This window comes from Leucopleurus acutus (assembly GCF_964270905.1).
Source record: "Leucopleurus acutus genome assembly, chromosome: 10".
NCBI lineage: Eukaryota > Metazoa > Chordata > Mammalia > Artiodactyla > Delphinidae > Leucopleurus > Leucopleurus acutus.
In genome coordinates, this window is record NC_139153.1 from 82738494 (window position 1) to 82759665 (window position 21172).

The 21172-nt window shown below is 45.8% G+C and overlaps 2 protein-coding genes across 4 annotated transcripts; both read right to left on the reverse strand.

Moving 5' to 3' along the window:
- Nucleotides 1-1040: 1040 nt before the first annotated feature.
- Nucleotides 1041-3271, reverse strand: RPP21 (ribonuclease P subunit p21). 3 transcript variants are annotated; one of them, XM_082847872.1, is made up of 5 exons: nucleotides 3178-3271; nucleotides 3000-3100; nucleotides 2823-2905; nucleotides 1696-1821; nucleotides 1041-1550 (listed from the first exon to the last, which is right to left on the reverse strand). In XM_082847872.1, the coding sequence occupies exons 1-5, from the start codon at nucleotides 3232-3234 to the stop codon at nucleotides 1453-1455; spliced, it is 465 nt and encodes a 154-aa protein (XP_082703998.1). In that variant the 5' UTR covers nucleotides 3235-3271; the 3' UTR covers nucleotides 1041-1452. The 3 variants fall into 3 exon arrangements, with proteins under 3 accessions (XP_082703998.1, XP_082704000.1, XP_082703999.1); XM_082847874.1 differs by having other exon boundaries at nucleotides 1689-1821; XM_082847873.1 differs by having other exon boundaries at nucleotides 3000-3076; nucleotides 3178-3238.
- A 2689-nt stretch (nucleotides 3272-5960) lies between these two features.
- On the reverse strand, nucleotides 5961-17372 carry LOC309967279 (E3 ubiquitin-protein ligase TRIM39). The gene is made up of 7 exons (XM_082847848.1): nucleotides 17303-17372; nucleotides 14781-15240; nucleotides 13664-13759; nucleotides 9169-9399; nucleotides 7965-7987; nucleotides 7271-7386; nucleotides 5961-6527 (listed from the first exon to the last, which is right to left on the reverse strand). The coding sequence occupies exons 2-7, from the start codon at nucleotides 15231-15233 to the stop codon at nucleotides 5980-5982; spliced, it is 1467 nt and encodes a 488-aa protein (XP_082703974.1). The 5' UTR covers nucleotides 15234-15240; nucleotides 17303-17372; the 3' UTR covers nucleotides 5961-5979.
- Nucleotides 17373-21172: the final 3800 nt, after the last annotated feature.

Genomic DNA, 21172 nt, shown 5'->3' on the forward strand with positions numbered 1-21172 from the left:
AACTTAGAAACATTTAGTTACTTGCACACTGATAAGTATTTTCCATGCATACAGTGTACTGGCATGTGAAGGAATCAGTGAAGAGAATGAGTCAGGGACAAAGGCAAAACAAGGATGTGGTAGACTGCTACACTGGTGGTCCTCAAGGCACCAATGAACCTCCAAGTATCCATGCCCCAGTGTAGCCCCTTCCACACTGAACGTGGGCTTGGCCACATGACTTACTCTGGTCAAGGTGACATTAGCAAGCGTGACGAGGACAGAGGCTTGATAAGCACTTGCACCGTGGAGCTTGTCTTCTTGGAATACTCTCTGTGGAAGCCAGAAGCTTTGTAAGGAAGTCCAACCACCCAGAGACAGCCATGCTGTGAGGACGTCAAGGCCAGTTACAGAGCAAGGCCACATGCAGAAGCAATGAGGTGCACATATGCAAATGAAGCTTCTTGAGTCTTCCAGACCAGGTACCAGCCTCCAGCTAAATGCAGCTGAGTGATTCCAGCTGATGCCATACGGAACAGAAGAACCACCCAGACAGGCCCTCAATCAGTCTAGCCCACAGAATCAGGGGAAATAACACATCATTGCTGTTTTAAGCTACAACGTTATGCAGTGATTTTTATGCAGCAATGAATAAGTGCAACCAGGATTTACAAGAGAAAGGGAAGAGAGGAAACTGCATTCTGGGAAGAGTGAATTTTGTTTGTCTACTTTTGGGGTAAACTGATTAGCTGGCACCTAGCAAAGAGGTCAGTCTGAAATTCTGACTTCGAGTACATTGTCCAGGGGTAGCAAATAAAACAATTTTGGTTGTTTACTGATTCTCAAGAAAACCTTGAAGGTTTACCTACAGAACTTACTTGTGTAACATTTGACAGTGTCCGTTTGTTAGTACCTTTGACTTTATTAGTTCAGGTTGTACAACTTCTCTTAGTAGAATTTTATAGAAGAAAACACAGAGATTGGGAAAAGACCCAAAAGGAAGTGGGCCTGGAGAATCTAAACCCTCCCTCCACCAACCCCACCCAAACTTTTTTCCCCTCCTTTAAAAACAGCATCAGTGGCATCAGCAGTCTGTCTGTCCAGCCCTTTAGCCAACAGTCAGGGCTACCTAAAAATGGACTGCCTTAAGGAGGATCAGGGCCTCGCAGACAACCCCGGAGCCTGCGTTCCAATCGTGGCACTGCACTGAGGAAGCAGGGCTGGAGGGGCACTGGAGGCAGGGTCCTGGAAGTGGGAGCTGCTTCATGGGGCAAGTGGTAATTGGGATCTCCCTGAATGGTGGGAGTATAAGGATGATAATGACAAAGGACTAAAAGGACAAAGAAGAGGTTAGCTGGTGACACAGAAATACAGACAGAAACAGAGGAAAATGGAGTTAAGAGCTGAAATACAGAACAGAATCATGCAAAGTTAAAGAGAATTAAAATTTATTTGGAAGATGGGGTGAATCCATCACTGGCGATTGGAACTCTGAGGCTGCACTTTCTCCTCAGGAAGGTGGGCTGGAATGCGGTGGGTTGTGTTTGGCAGGGGTTGTGGTGGTTTGGGATCTGAGTAGATGAGCAGAATTAGTTTTTTAAGACTGTGGCACCTTTCACACCAACCCAGAACCCACCAATGTGTCCACCGCAGCTCTGTGTTACCCACTGTCCCTACTCCCCTGGGGTACCCCCCATTTTCTCAACCACCTCTCACCTGCCTGGCTCCCCAGCTGGGCTTCAGGCCGGTCTCCCCAGAGCAGATGCCTAGGATCGTTGAGGAACCGTTGGCTGCGCTGGCATGTCAGGCAGGTCTGTACAGTCCAGCGCTGAGCCTTGCAGCCTGGGGTGCATGTGGGGAAAAGAGAGTGCCCAGGTTTAGGATAAGAAAAGGTCTCCTGCACCCAGTTTTGCCTCCACCGTTTTCCAGTAGGGATTCTACTCCCTCCCCACCTTGATTTGATGGTGTCATGTCTCTGCATAAAGTCTGTCATTTTCTTGGTACCCTTTATTTATTTATTTGGTTGTGCCGGGTCTTAGTGGCAGCACGTGAGATCTTTGTTGCAGCGTGCGGGTTGTGCGGGATCTTCGTTGCTGCATGCGGGATCTAGCTCCCTGACTAGGGATTGAACCTGGGCCCCTTGCATTGGGACCACGGAGTCTTAACCACTAGACCACCAGGGAAGTCCCTCTTGGTACCCTTTAAGATAAAGTCCAAACTCCTTAACAAGACTCTTCAAGATCTGCCCTGTTTCCCTCTCCGGCCTCCTGTCTTGCCCTTGCCCACCTCAGAGCCAGCCTCCTGGGCTCTCAGTTCCTTGACAGCACCACAAGCTCTCTTGTCTGAGGCCTCACAAATGCCTAGGATTTCCATCTCCCACTCCCTTCCCTTATAATGAACCTCACCATCACTGGTTTAAGTAACTTAGTATTCTACTTCCCTAATTAAAGCATTTTTCTACGCTATTCTAATTGTTTCTGTCTTAGTCTGTCCCATCAGACTATAATTTCATGAGAATAATGACTCTAGAGCAATACTTGACACATCTCAGAAAAATAATTATTGAATGAATGAATGAATATGGGAATCATGTCCTCCATGATGTCGAATAACATCTATTATCATGCACAGGCGAGGTTGCTTCTCATGGCAACATCATTTCTCTACCGCCCAGACCTAGTTTGTCCAAGTGGAGTTAAGTTAACTCAGAGCTGGAGAAAGCCGACGCCTCCAAATCCCACACCTGGCACCCAACTACATCGAGGAACGGATCATTGCCCGTGCCCTCCCCCAGCCCACAGGTGTTCCTCAAACATCCCCCCTCGGCAGCAGGGAGCACTCACGTCTCTGGCGCTGGGTGCAGGTCAGGCCCGGGATGAGGAGGGAAGAGCAGCCACGACAGAGGGTCCTCTTCACCGAAGGGTCCCTGGGGGCGGAGGTGGGTGGTGGTCTGGGCGCCCGCTCTCCCTCCCCCCTCCTTCCCCCGTCCAGCCCGCCGCCGGGCTCCGCACCCCTCTCACCGCCGCAATACGAGCCGCTTCGCTATGGTCCTCTCCGTGTGGCAGTAAAACCTCGCCAGTGCCTGGTTCTCGGGGTCCTGCGCGAGGACGCAGTGGGCAGCCTGAGGGAAGGAGCCGTCAGTGGGGGGCCCTCCGCACTGGGCCGCCTCCCTGTGCGTGCGCCGCAACGCGGACTCACCTGGTACAGGAAGCTGAGCCTCTGGAAGGCCTCGCGGTCCTTCACCTGCCCGGCCATCCGAGCCGCGATAGCTCCCCACACGCCGCAGTCCACAGGCCCCACCCTAGGGTAGCCCCGCTCCCGGGCGTCCGCGCAAGGCCTCCTGGGAACTGTAGTTCCTGGGGCCGTGCGCGCTCCTGTGCCGTCCTCACTCTGGCGACACCCTGCGGCCTCACAGACCCATCTATTTGCAAACCCACACCATCCCCTGCAATCCAAGCCAGGGGTTCCTTTATGAGTTTTGGCTTCCTTTTAGTCTTCCTCAAGCCCATGATTATATTAGGTAGAGACTGGAGAGGTTAGTGGAGCAGGAGAGAATCTTAAACTGCTAAACATCTTCAGGACAGAAGACTGGTCTCTTTATGTAGATAGGTTGGGGAGATGGTTATGTCCAATATATACCCGGCTAGACCTCCTACCCTATGCTCCTGAAGCCAAAGGCAGATGCCCGGAAGACCTACAGACTGAAGGAGCAGTTGATACATTCAAAAAACCCACTAGTGCCAGTGACAGTGAAATTGGAAAGGATCTTGAGGGCAGTGGAGGGAGGGAAGAGGGCTCCTGGCCCTTAGAAAGCACAGCTTACTCCCAATCTTTTCCACTTACCAAAATGCAGTGCTGGACACACAGTAAGTAGGTGATCCTCACTAACTCCTGGTCTTAGGTACTGGAAGAAACCTGTCAACAGCATCCCCTGCCCCCGAAAAAATATCCCCTGTAGTGTTCCACATGCTTTCCTCACTTCCCTCCCTTAGACCTCTGCCTCTCCTTTACTCTGTTTGACATCCTGTGATTACTTCTGCTTCATAGTTAATAACCACTCGTTCCTGAGGTTAAGTAGAGGGACAGAACATGAATAAATCCTGAGATGGGGAGAGGGCAGAATAAGTCAGGAGAGAATGAGGGTTCTCTCCTCTCAGACCCCCTCCTCCTCACCCCCCATCAGTCTGGACAGGGAACCAGGCCTCCAGTTTGAAGGAAATGGCTGAAATTTCCTCTCAGATTAGTTTCACAAGTGTCTCCAGGCTCAAATGAGGAGTGTTTAAAAGGTAGATGCCCAGGCCCACTCCAGACCTTGATCAACCACTGAAGGTAAGCCCCAGGAACACAATTTTTTTTTTTCGCCACGCCGTGCAGCTTGTGGGATGTTAGTTCCCCGACCAGGGATCAAACCTGGGCCCCTGACAGTGAGAGCGTGGAGTCCTGACCACTGGATCACCAGGGAATTCCAAGGAACATGCATTTTTAACACCCATTTCTTACACATCAACAGAGATTATCATCAAATTAACACAGGACACATAGATCACTTCAGTGGATCCTTTGTTCCATATTATGTTTTACCAACCAAAGCATCTTGCCACAAAGAACCACAGTCAAGGCACAAAGGTAAGAGGAGAGTCTGGACAAAGTCCTGTTGAGGTGGTAGGAGCAGCTGAAATGCCCTCAATAAACTGCAGTTTCTTGTCCTAATCTTCTGTGAACCCCTGATTACCCAAGTAGCAGATAATCCAGTCATTTTAGTTTGGTTTGGCATGCATTGCTTTACCTTTTTTGACAACATATGTACCCTACAGGTTGTTTATTTTGGCCTAACATTAAAATGATTTACATTCTCTGATATGAGAAATGGCAAAAGGTGAAGGATGGCAACAAACAAAATCCGGCTCTTGTGAACACTAGTTCCAGGCCAGATGCACACAGGCCAAAGGAAATTGCCTGTCTGGCCCTTCCCTATACATACCACCCTCTTCTACCCTGTCCCCAGGGTGAGGAAGACTCCGTTTTCTTTTTCCCTGTCTGGCTTGGACACCTTAGCCAGGTAACAAGGCTGACAACTTGGGAGTAGCTACTTAGTAGCATTCTTTAAGGCCAGGGCTTTGGATAGGAATACTTTTCTCTTTCCTCTAATACCTGACTCTCTCCTTTCCAAGTTCCCTTGGGAAAGCAGTGAAAGGGTAGATGTGTCTTGCAGGATCTCTTGCATCTTGCCTCTCCAGATGAGCAAGGTAACAGCTCGTGGAGATGAGCAACTACAAGGAGGTGGGCGATGAGCCATCTCTGCTGAAGGCTAAGGCAGGGACCTGGGTTCTCTTTCTTCCTACCCCCTCCTCCCCACATTCCTACCTCTGGCCAATCCTACTCATAATGGCAACCAAAGAAACCCTTCTCCCCTTCATTATTCTTTAGGAATCTGTTCATTTAGCCCCCTTTCCTGACCTCATTTCTAACCTTCTTGATGCCCAATCTCTGCCCTGAAAATAACTCCTCAACTTCTACACCCACGAGAGCAACTGTCATTCATCTTTATTTCAATTTAGAGGTACCAAGACCCCTGTGATCTTCCTAAAAAAACAAGACTGTTTTGGGTCAAAGAACCCCCTAAAAGGATGTACAGGGGGTTCTGTTTCCTCCTCTGGTTTGAGCAAGTCAGACCCTCCCACAGACTTGTTGTTTCTGGAAAAGCCTCTCCTTCCTTCCAACCCATCCTTGTGCAATAGAAAACCTGATGGACTTCAGAGGAGACTACCCCCTGGGAACCAGCTCTCCACCCTAACAGTGAGGAGGGAGACACTGCAGTGCTCTCGTCCCAGCCCAGTCCTAACTACTCCTCCCCATAAACCATTCTAGAAACCAAGGTGTTCTCCCAGATGGTTCAGGACTGGAACCAGGCAGACACGAAGACGTTCCAGCAGGTCACAGGAAGGAAGGCCCGTAGCTCTTGACCCTGCCTCACCCTGATTATTCCCACGTCCCTACCTGTCACTCCCAATCTGTTGGGGGCCTGATGGTAAGTGGTGCAGCATTCTTCCGACCAGCCCGGATGCCTGGGTAGAAGAGGGGCCAAAGTTTCTCAGTAAAAGTATCAGTGAAGGTGTAGATATGAGAGCGGTCTGTGACGTTGTAAAAAGACAGTGTACCGGCCTCATAGTCTAGGAATATGCCTACCCGCCTGGGTTTCACCTTGATGTGCAAAGGGGTAAAAGGTGTGGTAGTGGCTGCATACTTGTCCCCATTCCACAGCCGCACCCGCCAGTAGCCAGTCTCAGGGAGTGGGGTCAGTTCGCCCTTTCGGCTCACAGAGTCCCGGCACACACCCACTGCCCAGTGGGTCTTGTCGCCCACCTCCACCTCCCAGTAGTGTCGACCTGAGGTGAAACCCTCAGTAGCCAGGACACAAGGGTAGAAGGTGAAACGTTGTGGTGTATCAGGGAGATCCCGGAGTCTTGTCTCCACGAACTTGACGCTCTTACGATCTTCCGACAGGACTAGGTTAGGATGAGCAGTCTCAGGGTCCAGGGTCACATCCGCTGGCGGGAGAAGCCAGAGTGGGGAGCTAGATGAGGACGGGAATAGCTAAACGCCCCTGCCTCACTCTTCCAGCCTGCCTTTGCAGAGCCTGCTCCCTGAAAGCCCCCAGAACCCCGTGGTTTGCTTAACTTTCTCAATCCTTGGTGTCACCTAAGGGAGGGGAGGGGAGGGAACAGTGGCTTCGTTTCTCATCCTGGCCCTAAAATAAACAGGTAATGATCTCTTGACTCTGCAAGGGCTGGTGGTTTAGGCTCCTGCCTGGTCCTCCCTCCATCCCCCCCGACATCATCATCCATCTCACTGTGTGGAGAAGCACAAGGCACAGTCCAATGGTAAGAAAAAATAAAAATGTTAAGAAGGGTACAGAGCCAGATAGCATTATAGTCTAGCGATACAGTGACCATGTGTCTGTTTCCCTGGACAGTCTGGCTTATGACTATTTTCCAAGTAAGTATTAATAAGACTCCCTTTCACTCTCAAGAGGGGACCAGTTTCAGCAAATTATTTAACCTCTCTGGGTCCCTATTTAGAAAAGTATGGGACTAAGAGTAGACGACACCTGAGGCTTCTCACTTTGAGTTCTGTGACTCAGAGTGAGATTGAAAACCAGGTAAAGGAGTGGGTGTGAATATGGACATGAAAAGTGACAGAGGGGATAAGTGAAGTCCAGATAAAGTAGGACCTAAAGACTTTCTTCTCTCTGTCGATTCCCTCTGCTAGTTTCCTTTTGGGAACAACTCACCAATTAGCTGTTTAAGGATTTTCCTTAGTGCAAAGTACTGTCGGGGGAAATTGCTGAAGTTCTTTTCCAGCTCTATGGATACTGAAGTCACCTCCATGGTCTTCACCTTCTCACATCTAGGAGGGATGGGAAGATAGGGGAAGAAAGGGCAGGGTCAGGGGAAGCTCCAGCTTAAGTGAGTATTAAGATGTTGTCATCTCTAGGGAGAAACTAAAATTCTCCATCCTCACACTTTCTCCTCCCTCAAGACAAGTTCTTGCTTATTGCTTTCTTTTGCCTATCTATGGAAAGCCATATGGTCCCCTAGACAAACCCTTATCTTAATAATCAGTCTTAGAACTTTCTGGAGGTACTGTTATATTTCATGCAAAGAGATAACCACCTCCCCCCCGCCCCCAACCAGTTCCTCCTTCCATCTTGTTTGGACACAATTCCACCCATAGGCCCAGGTAGAATCTGGTTCTATTTCATTATCTTTGTATCTAGGAAGTCCTGATGCTCAGAGGGAAAAGGTAAGGGACTAGTACTCCCAGTGATTTGCTCTCTAACTGGCTTCATGGATGCAATAAACCTTCTCCCTTTTTCTACCCAGACACTGCATGACTTTCCCATCCTTATTCCCCCAACTCCTTATTGTAGCCCTACTCTTTAAGCCAAGACCTAACTCACTCAAAGAGATACAAGAATCACTTACTTTTCCAGGGTACTTTTGACATCCTAGAGGAAGGAGAAAAGAAAGCAATATTGGTCCTAGTAGTCAAGGGTCCTAAAGGCAAAAGGTTTCCCTCCTCCCAAAAGTTCTAGATCTATTAAATAGGCATAAGGCAAACTATGGGTCACAGTGCAAGGGGCCGAGCTCCAGAGGGATCTGAGTACATCTCTCCCAACCTAACCCCCACTTTCAACTCTCAGTCATCATGAAGCTTGGTAATTGATATCACTTCCAAATAGTTTCTTGTGTGCTTGTCTTTGTTCCTCAAGAACACTGGGACTCAATGCCAGGGACAGGGATTGTGTCTGCTCTTTACTCTGTCCCCCAAGTACCAACCACACACCTGTCTCCTTGAGGATCAGTACAGATAGTTCCAGACGGCTGGCATAGGAACGAATCACACTCTTCCGTTGTGGTTTGGTATCCCTTGTCTAGTATTGGTTAATAAATATTAATAACTGTGTGCCAATCCTGATTTGTGAATACTTGGGGTCCAGAAGACAAAGAAGACAAATCTCTGCCCCCCAAGGATTTCCCAGTTTAATGTGGAAGGCAGAACACACATACATGAAAGGACACGAGAGTAAATACCAAGCAATATATAACATGCAGATAAATGTACAATGAAGCCTCACTGATTCAAATGCTGGTAATGTGATCTCTAAGATAAGAAATGTTTCCTGCAGCCTTGCTAAGACCATTCATTTGCTTAAGAAAACAGATTATTTCAAACATTTTAGAGGCACCATTTACATATCAAAAGCAATATATTACTTATACATTATTTCAAGTGTCCTTCAAACTATGCTTCTATTCTTTCTGTGCACTAGGTAAATCAAGTTCCAGGACTTAAAAGTAACGGTTACTGCATTTACACAATTTTTAATGCATAGTTTTTTCACTAATTCAGACTAGACTGCCCTCCTCTCAAAAGAGTGAATTTTTTCTTTGGTACAAGTTAAGCACATAATTGTTGACAAGACATAAGAACACCAAAATGATCAGAAGGGGATGGGAGAAATCAGAGAAGGCTTTCTGTAGAGAAAGATCCTTTGAGCCTGTCTGGAAGAAAGAATTGGATTTAGAGAGGCAGAGCGGAGGAGTGAGCATTGCAGGCTGACAGAATGGCCTGTGCAAAGCTAGACTGCGCTTGGCCTGAGGGGCTATGCAGGGGCAAAGGTCGAACCTTAAGCATCTCGAAGCCCGACTGTAAGCACTTGCCCTCCACCTCAGCAGCCAAGTGGGCCAGGTCCCGGCGCTTGTCTCCAAGGTGAGCAGCATTTTCTCGGAGGCGCTGTAGAATGTCCTGTTCCTCCTCCTCTAGTCGTGAAAGTAACACCTGCTGCTCTTCATCCAGCCGCCGATGAAGCTCTTCAAATTCCTTTAGGATCTGCTGTCGACGACTCTCCACTAGTCTCTGAGAACAGAGGGTGGGTATTATGTTTAACAGGGCCAGTGGGGCATAAAGTGCCTTTCCCCACCCACCATGTGTATGAATTCACACAGACTTCCAGTGTCATTGGAAAGAGCTTAACAGGACACTCATGTTTCTCTCCACTGGAATTTCCCTTTGTAAAGAATGGCTCCATCCCTAACTAATAAGAACCTACTGTACAGCACAGGGAATTCTACTCAGTGCTCTGTAGTGACCTAAATGGGAAGGAAATCCAAAAAAGAGGGGATATATATATATATACGTATAGCTGATTCACTTTGCTGTACAGTAGAAATGAACAAAATATTCTACACTATACTCCAATAAAAATTTAAAAAAAAGAAAAGAAAAGAATGTCTCCATCCTCATTGTCACCCCTACTGATAATGGGATGAAGAACACTGGGGAGATAAAAAAATAAACCAATGTTAAAAAATTTATCTTCTTTATTAAATTAGCTTCTAAAAAAGCTACACTTCTATGTTTTAGTAAAAATATTCAAGACATAAGAACCCAATAATATGACATGTACTATTACAGATATCAGAGATACCTCTGCTATCGCCTACTCTAAAGTTCTAGTTAATGCAATCTGTCAAGAAAAGGAAAGTACTGGAAAGTCTGAGATTGTTATCATTTGTACATTGCAAGACATTTACTTGATAAAAACCAGAGAAGCAACTGGAAAAATATCAGAATCAACAAGATTTTAGTAACGGGTTGTTATAAATGTAGATTTCAAGGCTGAACCTGTTCAACAGTTTCAAGTCACTTCAGAGACTGACAGTTTACACCCCAGAAACAGGTTATAGAAGTTTGTGAGTAAATTATTTGCTTGAAATTTGAAACATGCTTTCTTTCAGTTAAACCTCTAACATTTCTGAAACTGGATAATATATGACTCAAACTCCAGCCATAACGCATTCTGAGAGTTATCAGCAGGCATATCCTCCCTTCTGCACCTCAACGGCAACAAGAAGTGATCTCCCCAAAGGATTCCCTAAGCATCACGTGTCTGATGGGGAGGAATCAGCCAAGAGGAAAGCAAAGTTAGAAGCAGAGACTGGGACTCTGGAAGAAGGAAGTGGATAGGGCCTGGAAGGCAGGGTTGAGGGTGAATAGAGAGTGGGGCTGCAAAGCCAGGTGGGCCTTACAAGCCTTGTGTTTCTGGATTTCAAGCTAGTTCCCAGCAGAGGCTGACTAGCTCCAGTTCTAGAGCTGCTTGCTGCTTCCCATTTCACTGCTGCCTCCTCAGGAGCATGTTGGAACAAAATATATTCTCACAACATTTACCATTAAGTAAAACACAGCCTTTTTTCCTGTGTGTCTGTGTGTTTAGGGGTGATGTATGGGTAGAATTTAGGTTCATAACTGTGGTAAAAAGAAAGCAAAGGGCTCTCGTATAATCTCATAATCCCTTCTCTTTTTTTCCCTCTATTTTGTAGGGCAGTGGTTCTTAATCAGGGTGTTACCTCCCTCTAGAAATGTTTTGGAAACAGGGGGCATTTTTGTTTGCATGATTGGGGGAGCTCCTGGGAAGGATGCTAACACTCCTCCAATGTGTGAAGACAACCCAGTAATATGAACTGCACCATTTTCTAATGTTCTGCTGGATATTAAAAAAATGGAGTCCTAGACTTGAATGCCACTTTATATACAAACACAGAGTAATTCTTATATGGTTTTAATATACCTGAATTTTTCAGGAATGGCTGAAAACTCATTAAGACTGTATTTTGTTTTTCTTAGAACTTTACTGTAAGTTATTTATCATTTTGAAAAATTATGGCACCAACAGCTAAACTGCTAGTGGCATTCGAGTCAACATTACTACACAATTCCGTCAGTCTGAATTTGTATTTGTTGCATGTTGATATAGGTGCAAGGATAAAACTACACTGTAGTGTCTTTCAGGGTAGTCATGCCTAAATGTTTACATACCAGATTTTATTATAAATTACTTTTATGTTGTATTATATTACACTATATTTGGGCATGATAGTCTCTTTTAAAAATTATATGGATAGATCATTTTATCCATAATTTTCATTTCAGCATGATTAATTACAAATTATTTATTTCTAAAAGGCGCATTGGGTCTGGAGGTGGGGATGAGGGAGAGAGTTCAAAAGGTCACTGAAGGAATGCTGGTAGTTGGTGACAGTTTCCGAGACCATTAAAATGATAATATACATTAAAAAAAAAAAAACCACAGTTCTGTTCAAGCATTTAGCAGGTTTTTTTTTTTTTTCTGTGGTACGCGGGCCTCTCACTGTTGTGGCCTCTCCCGCTGCAGAACACAGGCTCCGGACACACAGGCCCAGTGACCATGGCTCACGGGCCCAGCTACCCCGCGGCATGTGGGATCTTCCCTGACCAGGGCACAAACCCATGTCCCCTGCATCGGCAGGTGGACTCTCAACCACTGCGCCACCAGGGAAGCCCTATTTAGCAGGTTTTTAAAATTTTTATTCCCCTCTCCATCCTTTACCTTTAAGAAGGTGATCAACAGGAAGAGGAAAGCTAATGACTGGGAATAAGCTTCATTTTCACATATTTTAAGTTCTTCAGGAGCCCTCCAAAAGGACAAATAACTTTTTTTTTTTAACGTTCACCTTTGCAATCAAAATTAGTTCAAATTTAAAAAAAATTCAAATGTTTGTTAAAATGTATAAAGGACTAAGGTAATAATACTTGCTTCCTGTTGAAATGTCATTGTTAAAAAAAAAAAATAGTGTTTCTACTGATTTCAAACCTGTGTTTAATTTCTGGTGATCCCTAAATCTCAACTCCAAACACTCATTATTTCTTCTGGAAGCCTTTAATGCAATCAAGTTTCTCTGCTGTCTTCTTAGGAATATGCAACTGTGCTTTTTGTGCCATGTCATTTGTATTTTCTCTACTTGACTGTAAGCTCAAGGAGGGCAGGGACTGTGCTTTTGCTCATCATTGTTCCCCAGTGTCAAAGACAGGGTTTGGCCTATACTGGAAGCTTAGTAAATATTTACTGATTTCTGCAGAATTAGTATCTCTGATTTTGCACATACTGGCTATATGATCTTGGACTAGACACTTATCCAAGTTCTGTTTCCTACTGTGTAAACTGGGGATAACAATACTTACCTTACAGGGTATCTAAGTTCACTCTTGTCAAATATGACTTCCTGGACTCCCTTCTCCTTGTCTTGTACCTCCTCTATGTCCCACTTGGGCCAAGTATAGCCTGAACTCTTAGAACTTAAAACTGGGCAGGGCTTCCCTGGTGGTGCAGTGGTTGAGAGTCTGCCTGCCGATGCAGGGGACACGGGTTCATGCCCCGGTCTGCGAAGATCCCACATGCCGCGGAGCGGCTGGGCCTGTGAGCCATGGTCGCCAAGCCTGCGCGTCTGAAGCCTGTGCTCCGCAACGGGAGAGGCCACAGCAGTGAGAGGCCCACGTACCACAAAAAAAAACAAACCAAAAAACAAACAAAAAAAACTGGGCAGACCTAATACAATCTTCTAAGTTTGGAATGTCATGGACACCTAAGGAATTAATGCACAGGATTCAATAAATACTAGGTATTATTACCACTATAATTAATACATGTTTCACTGTCCAACAGAAGAAATAAGGCAGATACCAAACTACCATGCTACAAATATGGTAATGCTATGGAAGAGATGTGAAACTGTATGAAAATTAAGAAAGCTAATTTCTAAAGGGTCAGGAAAGGCTACATAGGAAGTGGTTTTCATCTTAGGATGGACAGGATCCTATAGGTAGAGGATGAGGGGGGTAAGAACATTCTAGGAACCATTATCATCCAGCATACTTGAGCTTACTTGAATTAAGAGAATGTGGTCCTAATGTTGCTGGGAGGTTCTTCCGGGTGCTGTTGGGCAGCTCCTTCATCCTTCCTCCCCAGTGCACCTTCCACATTCTCCTTTCCTCAATCCCTCTAAGGATCTCTCAGCAGAGAGCCTCCTTCCCTGCTTTACAAAGAAAAGGAGGCCAAGGGGCATGAACTCCCTCAACTCGCCAGATACAAGATGTTCTGTCCTTCGCTTCTTACATCCTTCTCCTCAATTCTTAATCCATGACAATTTAAGTACAATGTTTAATCACAGTCAAGCCTAATAAAATATCATTTTTTTTGAGAGAACAGCATTTTTCTAATAAACCAGAACTGGTAGATTAAATAATGCATGGTTAATGTTCAGTTAATTGCCTGCAGAGCAGCCCAAATGGGATTGCCTGCCTTTACCTTGAGTTCCCCAGGCTTCTTCTCCTCAGAGGACTTGCAGCGGGTGATCTCCTGCAGCTTCCGCTCCAGGGGCTCCAGGCACTTCTGCAGTTTTTCCTGAGGGGTGAGAAGTGGGAGAATGGCATTTGGGGTTGGCTCGTACATCCTACGTTCAGAGGCTAACCCATTTGTTTTAAACCATTTGTTTGCTTCCTATCCATCTGTCTCTTGATCCAACTCCCTTCCTGGCCTGTCATTTGAGGTGTCAGCTTCCTACAGGTCCCTTCTCCTGCCACCAGCCTGTCTCCATCACCTCCCTTGCTCACCAAACCTTCCTTTCACTGAATCTCACTGTTCCACTGTCACCAACTCTCTGTCTTTCCCCAGCCCTATTAATTTTTTAACTCAAGGAACTGCTTGTTACTGTCAAAGTGACCTCCTGTACCCTGATATCCTTCTTTAAACTTGTTTTCCTATCCAATTCTAACCACTTGCCAATATAATAAAATCTTGATTACTTATTCTGCAAACTACCATAAAGTCTTATTTCCAAGATTTTATTAACATTATTAACACTTATTAATTACACAAAGTACTTGATAAAGTGCTAAGACATTAAAATCTCTAATTCCTATTACTCAAACATTTACCCTGTGTCCCAGCAGTAAGTTAAACCAGATGCCATATTATCCTTTATTGGGGGAAGATGCAAACAGACTGGCTCAGCTTAGCCTGGTGGGGATCATTCTAAAATGCTGATACCTGTTCCCAATACCAGTGGGTAAACAAGGGGTGTGCTGAGCAGGGGGACAGAATGAAGAAACCAGACCATTTTTCAGTTCTTAAGTTTGATCTTCTCCACATGGTTTCATTCATTTATGAAAAATATGATACATTCCAAGACCACACATACTCAAATCTGTTACAAAAGTCAGACAGAATTTTTTTGGGTAGTCCTTACTGCTCTTCTTCATGCCTGAGGATAACTGATCAGACATACTGCGTGCCCCCGTGTACGTAGCTCTGAGGGGACTATAGAGTGAGGATCAGATACTTACAATCCTCTACCCAGGGAGTCTCCCATCCTCTGTGCTCCTCCCTCCTGCCCTGCATTGGCATCATGTGTCTGGTTCCCTACCTTGTACTCCTGTGTGGCATCGTCCAGTGGCACGACGGTGTGGGCCCGGTGGGTGTGGGAAATTGCACATATCAAACACACAGCCTCCTGGTCCTCATAGCAGAAGAGGCTGAGGGCTTCATGGTGCTGGGGGCAGAGGCTCTCATCTCGGATCTTCCGCTTGACGGCCTGGAGCTGCTTGGCAATTTCCACCATGCTGCCCAGCTGTCGATTAGGTCGGAGACTGCGGTAGCGGGACGTCTTTCGACATACAGGACAAGGGAAGTCCCTCTCTAGGTCCTCCCACCAGCGAGTGATGCAAGCTTTGCAGAAGTTGTGCCCACACTCAATGATGACAGGCTCCTTCAGATACTCCAGGCACACAGAGCAACTTGCCTCCACCTGTAAGTTCTCCAGAGCTGCAGCTGTGGAGGCTGCAGAGGCCCCGGCCTCTAACAGGCTTGTCTCTGCCATTATTTAACTTGAGGTTAGGATGGGAGAAGAGAAAAAAAAGTCAGTTGGAGGTTTAGTTTATTCTGCATCCCTGGCCTGACAGTTACCCCCGTGTTAAATCCTAACTCCAGATTTAGCCCCATCATAGTATTTTACATCTTCTCTTCCACTACATCAACCTCTTTTGTTTCTCCATTTCCAAAACTTGTGACTCCCAGCCATCAATTTTTTCTCTTCAGCAAAATGACACACAACCCTCAATCTCTTGTCTTTTACCACTGCTTTCTCTTGCTAGAAACAGAGGCTTCCTTCAACTCTAGCTGAGTACTTCTCCTGATCCAGGTTCATTCCACTTGTATCTTAGAACCAATAGTTTCAGACCAATGTATTCCTAGTGTGACATCTTCTAATAGATGAGAAAAGAGTATGGGAAAGCGAAGAGTGCCAAAGCATTAATTAAGATTTCTTAAATTGAGTATATTTTAAAGTTTAATATTACAGAAGAGTTTTACTACAATAGCCCATTGGAGCCTAAGCTTGATTCTCTGCCACTGTTCTCTCAGTCTTTCAAAGGGTAATAAATAGAATGAGTTAGGCAAGGGTGACAACCTCTTCTTTTCAGAAAGTTTGAAATTATTCTTCCTTTCATCAGGCTAGCCTAGAGAAAGTGTGCCCTTTTCTTGGAATGAAATTATTCATACAACTCATTTCTATTTGAGTGCATCTGGACATCTGGAACTGCTGCAAAGTGATAAATTCATGGCAACTAAAGAGTCTATTACTGAGCCCAGGGCAATAATTTTTTGAAGAGAGAGCTGACAAGTCTATTTTAAGTATTCAGCAGTGACTGGAGTCTTTTGAAATAGTTATCAATAACTAACTCCTTGGATGTACTGTACCTCCAACTAATAGGTTCTGGAGTGGTTGGGAATTAAGAGAGAGAAAAGTAAAGAGGCAATCAAAAACTTCTAATGAAGCCTCAAAAGAATTGGAAATGCATCTAAGAGATTTATAAAGTAGAAGGCTGGTCCTCTATTCCATCCTTAAAACATCACCACTTTTATCCATGAAATAGTTGATTTCTCCATCCCCTTAATCCCCCTCCCTAAGGGATCCAACAGAAGGAAATTTAGTAAGTCTATGTGTTGAGAGAGAAGTGGCCATGTAATGAGTTGGGTTAACAATGATTATTCCTGTATATGTTGACGGCACACGTGAAAAGTGTTTAATTTGGAGTAGGAACTGACAGCTTATTTGGACCTGAATTTCCTCCCTCAACCAGGAGAGAAGTTCAGTCAGATGATTTTTCTCTACCTCTGGGAATCCAACTTTGACGAGTAACCCTTCCCTTTTCCTAATCTTCTAGAAATTGGGTGGTCTCCTCACCTGGGGTGAGTTGAACTGTATGCAGAGTTAGGGGGCAAAATGGATCTAGACTAGCAAAGAAGTAGTGTGGAAGAGAAATGGGGAAAGGTTAGGGAGGTATGGGGAGAGGACTTGGAGCTACAGCACTAGTTAAGCCTTCGGTGTCTCTGGGTTGGTCATTTTTCCCCCTCTATTCCTCGTGTCTCAGTAGAAGGGCAAACTTCAAAGCCGTCCTCATTTTGTTTCTACCACTGTCGGGGGTCCCACCTTGCGACCCTTTCCTGAGCGTGGTCCACAACTCGGTCCCACCCCCGTCTCCATCTTCTCCCGCCAGATCTGGCGCAGGGGGACTGGAGTGCGGGGAGAGGAAACGTCGTTGTTGGCAGGGAGGGAGGGATGCGTGTCCAGGTGAGGAGGTGGTGTGACGTGAAGGTGGGATGCCCGCCGCTATGACGCAGCCGAGAGCCGCGGTGACGGCGTAAGAGTTTCACCCGGGGAGGCGAGCGGCAGCGGGACGGGGGAACGGCGGGGTAGCCAAGCAACGCCGGACGCGCTGACGTCGCCGGGGCGGCAAAACGTCCGCCCGGGCCCGAGGCGGGCGGAGGCAGCTGTGGTTACGTGCGGGGGGCCGGTGACGCAGTCGCGGGGCGCTAGGACGCGGCGTGCGGAGCCGGTCAGCGGGGGCAGGCCCCAAGGCCCCGGCGCGGCGGCGGGACAGCACCTACCTTCCCGGCTTCGGGTCCGGGAGTGCGGGGCGCAGAGCCGCCGGAGCGCTGCCTCCCTCCTTCCTCCTCCCCCCGCCCCCGCCCCGCAGCGCGACACACAATACTCGCCGGAAGCGGAAGCCGCGCCGAGAGGCTCGTGTCAGTGGAAGCCTGGGTGTCGGCGGGCGACCGCGGGAGGGCCTAGCGGCGCCTGCGGAACAAGGAGAAGGCGGGGGGCCGGAGGGGAGAACCAGCAGGAGGAGTGAAGGGCGAGAAGAGACCCGGAGGGGCAGGTGGCTGAAATGCAGTCATCCAGGTGACCCGAGGAATCCTCTGGAGAAAGAGGGCCGCGCATGCGCGTGGCGGAGCGCTGAAGCCCATTGCCCACAGGGCGCCTACGGGCGCCGGGGCAGGCGGGCCCGTCCCGCCCAGGGTGTGGGCCTGGGCGCTGACCCGGCTCGGGCTGGTGCCGGTTGGGGCTGGGAGCCGCCGGGGGCGGGGCAAGGGCGGGTTGCGGACACTGAGCTACACTGCTCCTCTCTCCAGGTTAGTCCCGGGAGAAGGTGGCTCGCCGAGTCGGCGGCCAATTACGTGGTGGACCTGCGGGTCTCAGCTGGCACGTCACTTCCGACAAGTTGAGTTTAAGCCTTTTAACATTAAAGGATTAGCTCAGTTTTCCCTGCCGTGGGCTTCGGATGCTTGGTCACCTTGTCCTTGCTAGGCAAGCTTTACGGAAATGATCTACCTCCTCCGATGGAGTGGGAGCCCCGAAAGAGCTGGTACTGTGACTCTGCTGCTCACCTTTGTGTCCTCAGCTCCTCGCTCGGTGCCCGACCGCAGCGAGCGCGCAGTGAGCACCCCTTCTGGGTGCGAGCCAATCCCGACTTTTTCCAGTTTTGTGGCTTTGGCTTGAGGTTCTCCGCAAGAGCAGATGGTGGTTTTGCGGCGGCTCCGGACTCCTGCGTTATAGCTTCCTTACTTTCCTCTCCTGTTGCTGGAAGCTTCGCAGCCTTGTGACTTTGGAGGACGAGGGCGAGATGATGAGGAAGAGTCGGTGGACAGAGGTGTGATGAGACTGGGAGGGAGGAGGTGCTGAGTTGAGTTGATGGAGCTGGGGAGGAGTGGATGCTGGGTAAAGGGGTGATGGGACTGGGGAGAAGTTGGGGCTGGGGAAAGGTGTGCCGCGGCTGGGCAGGAGTTAGTGCTAAGAGTAGACACTGCTGGTTGAAAACGCAGCTTGCCCCGCCTACTCTCTGGCAACACTTGGCATACAGAATGCTAACCGAAAGAAATGAACAAATTTTGGTGTACCCTTCGAGGTGAAATGGCCCAATGGCCCAACTTGTTCCTGTGTAAGTTGTGATGCTGTTTACAAACACTGTGCAGTATTTAACCTCTCATCCTGGGAGCCAGGAACTATTTATTTGCAGAAAATATCTCATGTGGGAGGTATAAAGATTTAGGGTCAGGCATGCTAAATACAGCTGGTCTGCTTTTTCTTCACTGTTCTTTAGTTTTTGTTCACTTTTTTTTCAGTAGCAGTGATTTGAAGAGGATTAAGCTTGATAAAATTACATTTATTAACTTTTTTTTCCCTCATTGTTATTTGACCATTGGGAATTTTAGCAGCAGTACTCTTTCTAGTTCATGGACTGCCTCATTCTAAGGTAGGGTAGTTTGAAAGCCACAAATTGGGCGGTCAGCTTCTTTATCCTTACTTTATAGGGAGCGTGGTGAGGTTTGGTTCTGGTTATGATTTGTAACTTTTAAGGTGTTGGCTAGCACTTCATTCTGGCTTTCTGTTTGTAGGTGGCCAGGGGTGTGGTAATGTTAAGCAGATTTCCAGGAGGAAGTGCATTTCTGAGGAGTATGAAGAATGTGGTGGCCTGGAGACTAATAGATTATTAAGATGACTTTACGCTCAATATGGAAGGAAAGAGGGGAGAATGTCTAGGTAAAACTATAAAATTATGAAGGGCATGTACTATGTCATAGAACAGGGTTTGGCAAACCTTTCCTGTAAGGAGCCAAATAGGACATATTTTTGGCTTTGTTGCCCATACTCAATTCTGTCTTTGTAGTATGAAAGTAGCGTTAGACTATAGTAAATGAGTGAGCGTTGCTGAAATTTGAATTTCATATAAATTCTTCACTTGCCTTGAAATTTTATTCTCCTTTTGATTTTACCCCAATCATTTAAAAATGTAAACACATATTTTAGGTTGTGGTCTGTACAAGCACAGGTAGCAGACCATAGTTCGCTGACCCCTGACATAGAACAGTAATGAAGTACCCAGTATTTTTCAAGAGAGAATGCCTGGGAAAGTGGGTGAACACAATGCTATGATCTCTTATTTCCATCTGTCTATATGATAACACACAAAATAATAATAAAGGAAATTTGAAATCTTAACACAAATTTGTTATGACCTGTGAAACTTGGTTGGCTGAGATTTATGAATATACTAAGATACAAGTACATTTTTTAAACAAGGAAAGGTATTCGTTGTCTAAAATTAAACGAGATTGTAGTTCAGGAGAGGTGGAATAACACTGAATTGTGACGTTGATTTATATCAACAAGGGATTTCCAACATAGGAATATGCAAAAATGAGTAATAGTAATATGAAGGATAATTAAAAAAATTTAAATATACACTTTAATATTGTTTTTATATCAGTAAAAGATATATCTGATATATCTTTTATATCAGAAGATATCTTGGAACCACTGAGTCACATAGAGGAAAAGGATGTATTAGCAGTGCAGGTAGAAAACTGCTTGAGGTCAGATATGAGATACGGTAGGTTGGGGAGGGAGAGGGTTCAACTGTCCAGACTTCCGAAATTCTTCCTCAGAAGAATCTAATTTTCCCCCACCATTTTTTTAAATTATAAAAAATAATAATAATAAATAAATAAATAAATAATAAAATAAAAAAGTAATAATAAATAAATAATAATAAATTATAAAAAATTTAAACTACAGAAAGACGGTCGTCAGTCTTTTTACACTTTACACTGTGCTTTTTATACTTTATACTGGCTGTCTATTATCTTTCCAATTCAGTAACATTGGAATACCTTGTTCTTTTTCAAGTCTATATCACTGCTTCATTATGTAGGTGTATAATTTATTCAGCCATTTTGTTTAGAGAAAACATTTAGGGTTTTTCCAAGTCTTATTAAATAAAGGCTGTAGTGAACATTCTTGTACATATATCTTTTTCCCTCAGTTTTATTGTGATATAACTGACGTGTAACACTGTGTTAGTTCAGGGTGTACAACGTAATGATTTGATATATTTGCCCATATGTCTTTTTTGTTTTTTTTAACTTCTCAATAAGGAATGTGTCTTTTATTTTTTTTTGAATTTTATTTAATTTATTTTTTTAAACAGCAGGTTCTTATTAGTTATCCATTTTATACATATTAGTGTATACATGTTAATCCCAATCTCCCAGTTCATCCCACCACCACCACCCTGCCCCCCGCCACTCTCCCTCCTTGGTGTCCATACCCTTGTTCTCTACATCTATGTCTATTTCTGCCTGCAAACTGGTTCATCTGTACCATTTTTCTAGGTTCCACATATATGCGTTAATATATGGTATTTGTTTTTCTCTTTCTGACTTACTTCACTCTGTATAACAGTCTCTACATCCATCTACTTCAATACAAATGACCCAATTTCGTTCCTTTTAATGGCTGAGTAATATTCCATTGTATATATGTACCACATCTTCTTTATCCATGTGACTGTAGATGGGCATTTAGGTTGCTTCCATGACCTGGCTATTATAAATAGTGCTGCAATGAACATTGGGGTGCATGTGTCTTTTTGAGTTATGGTTTTCTCTTGAGTATATGCCCAGTAGTGGGATTGCTGG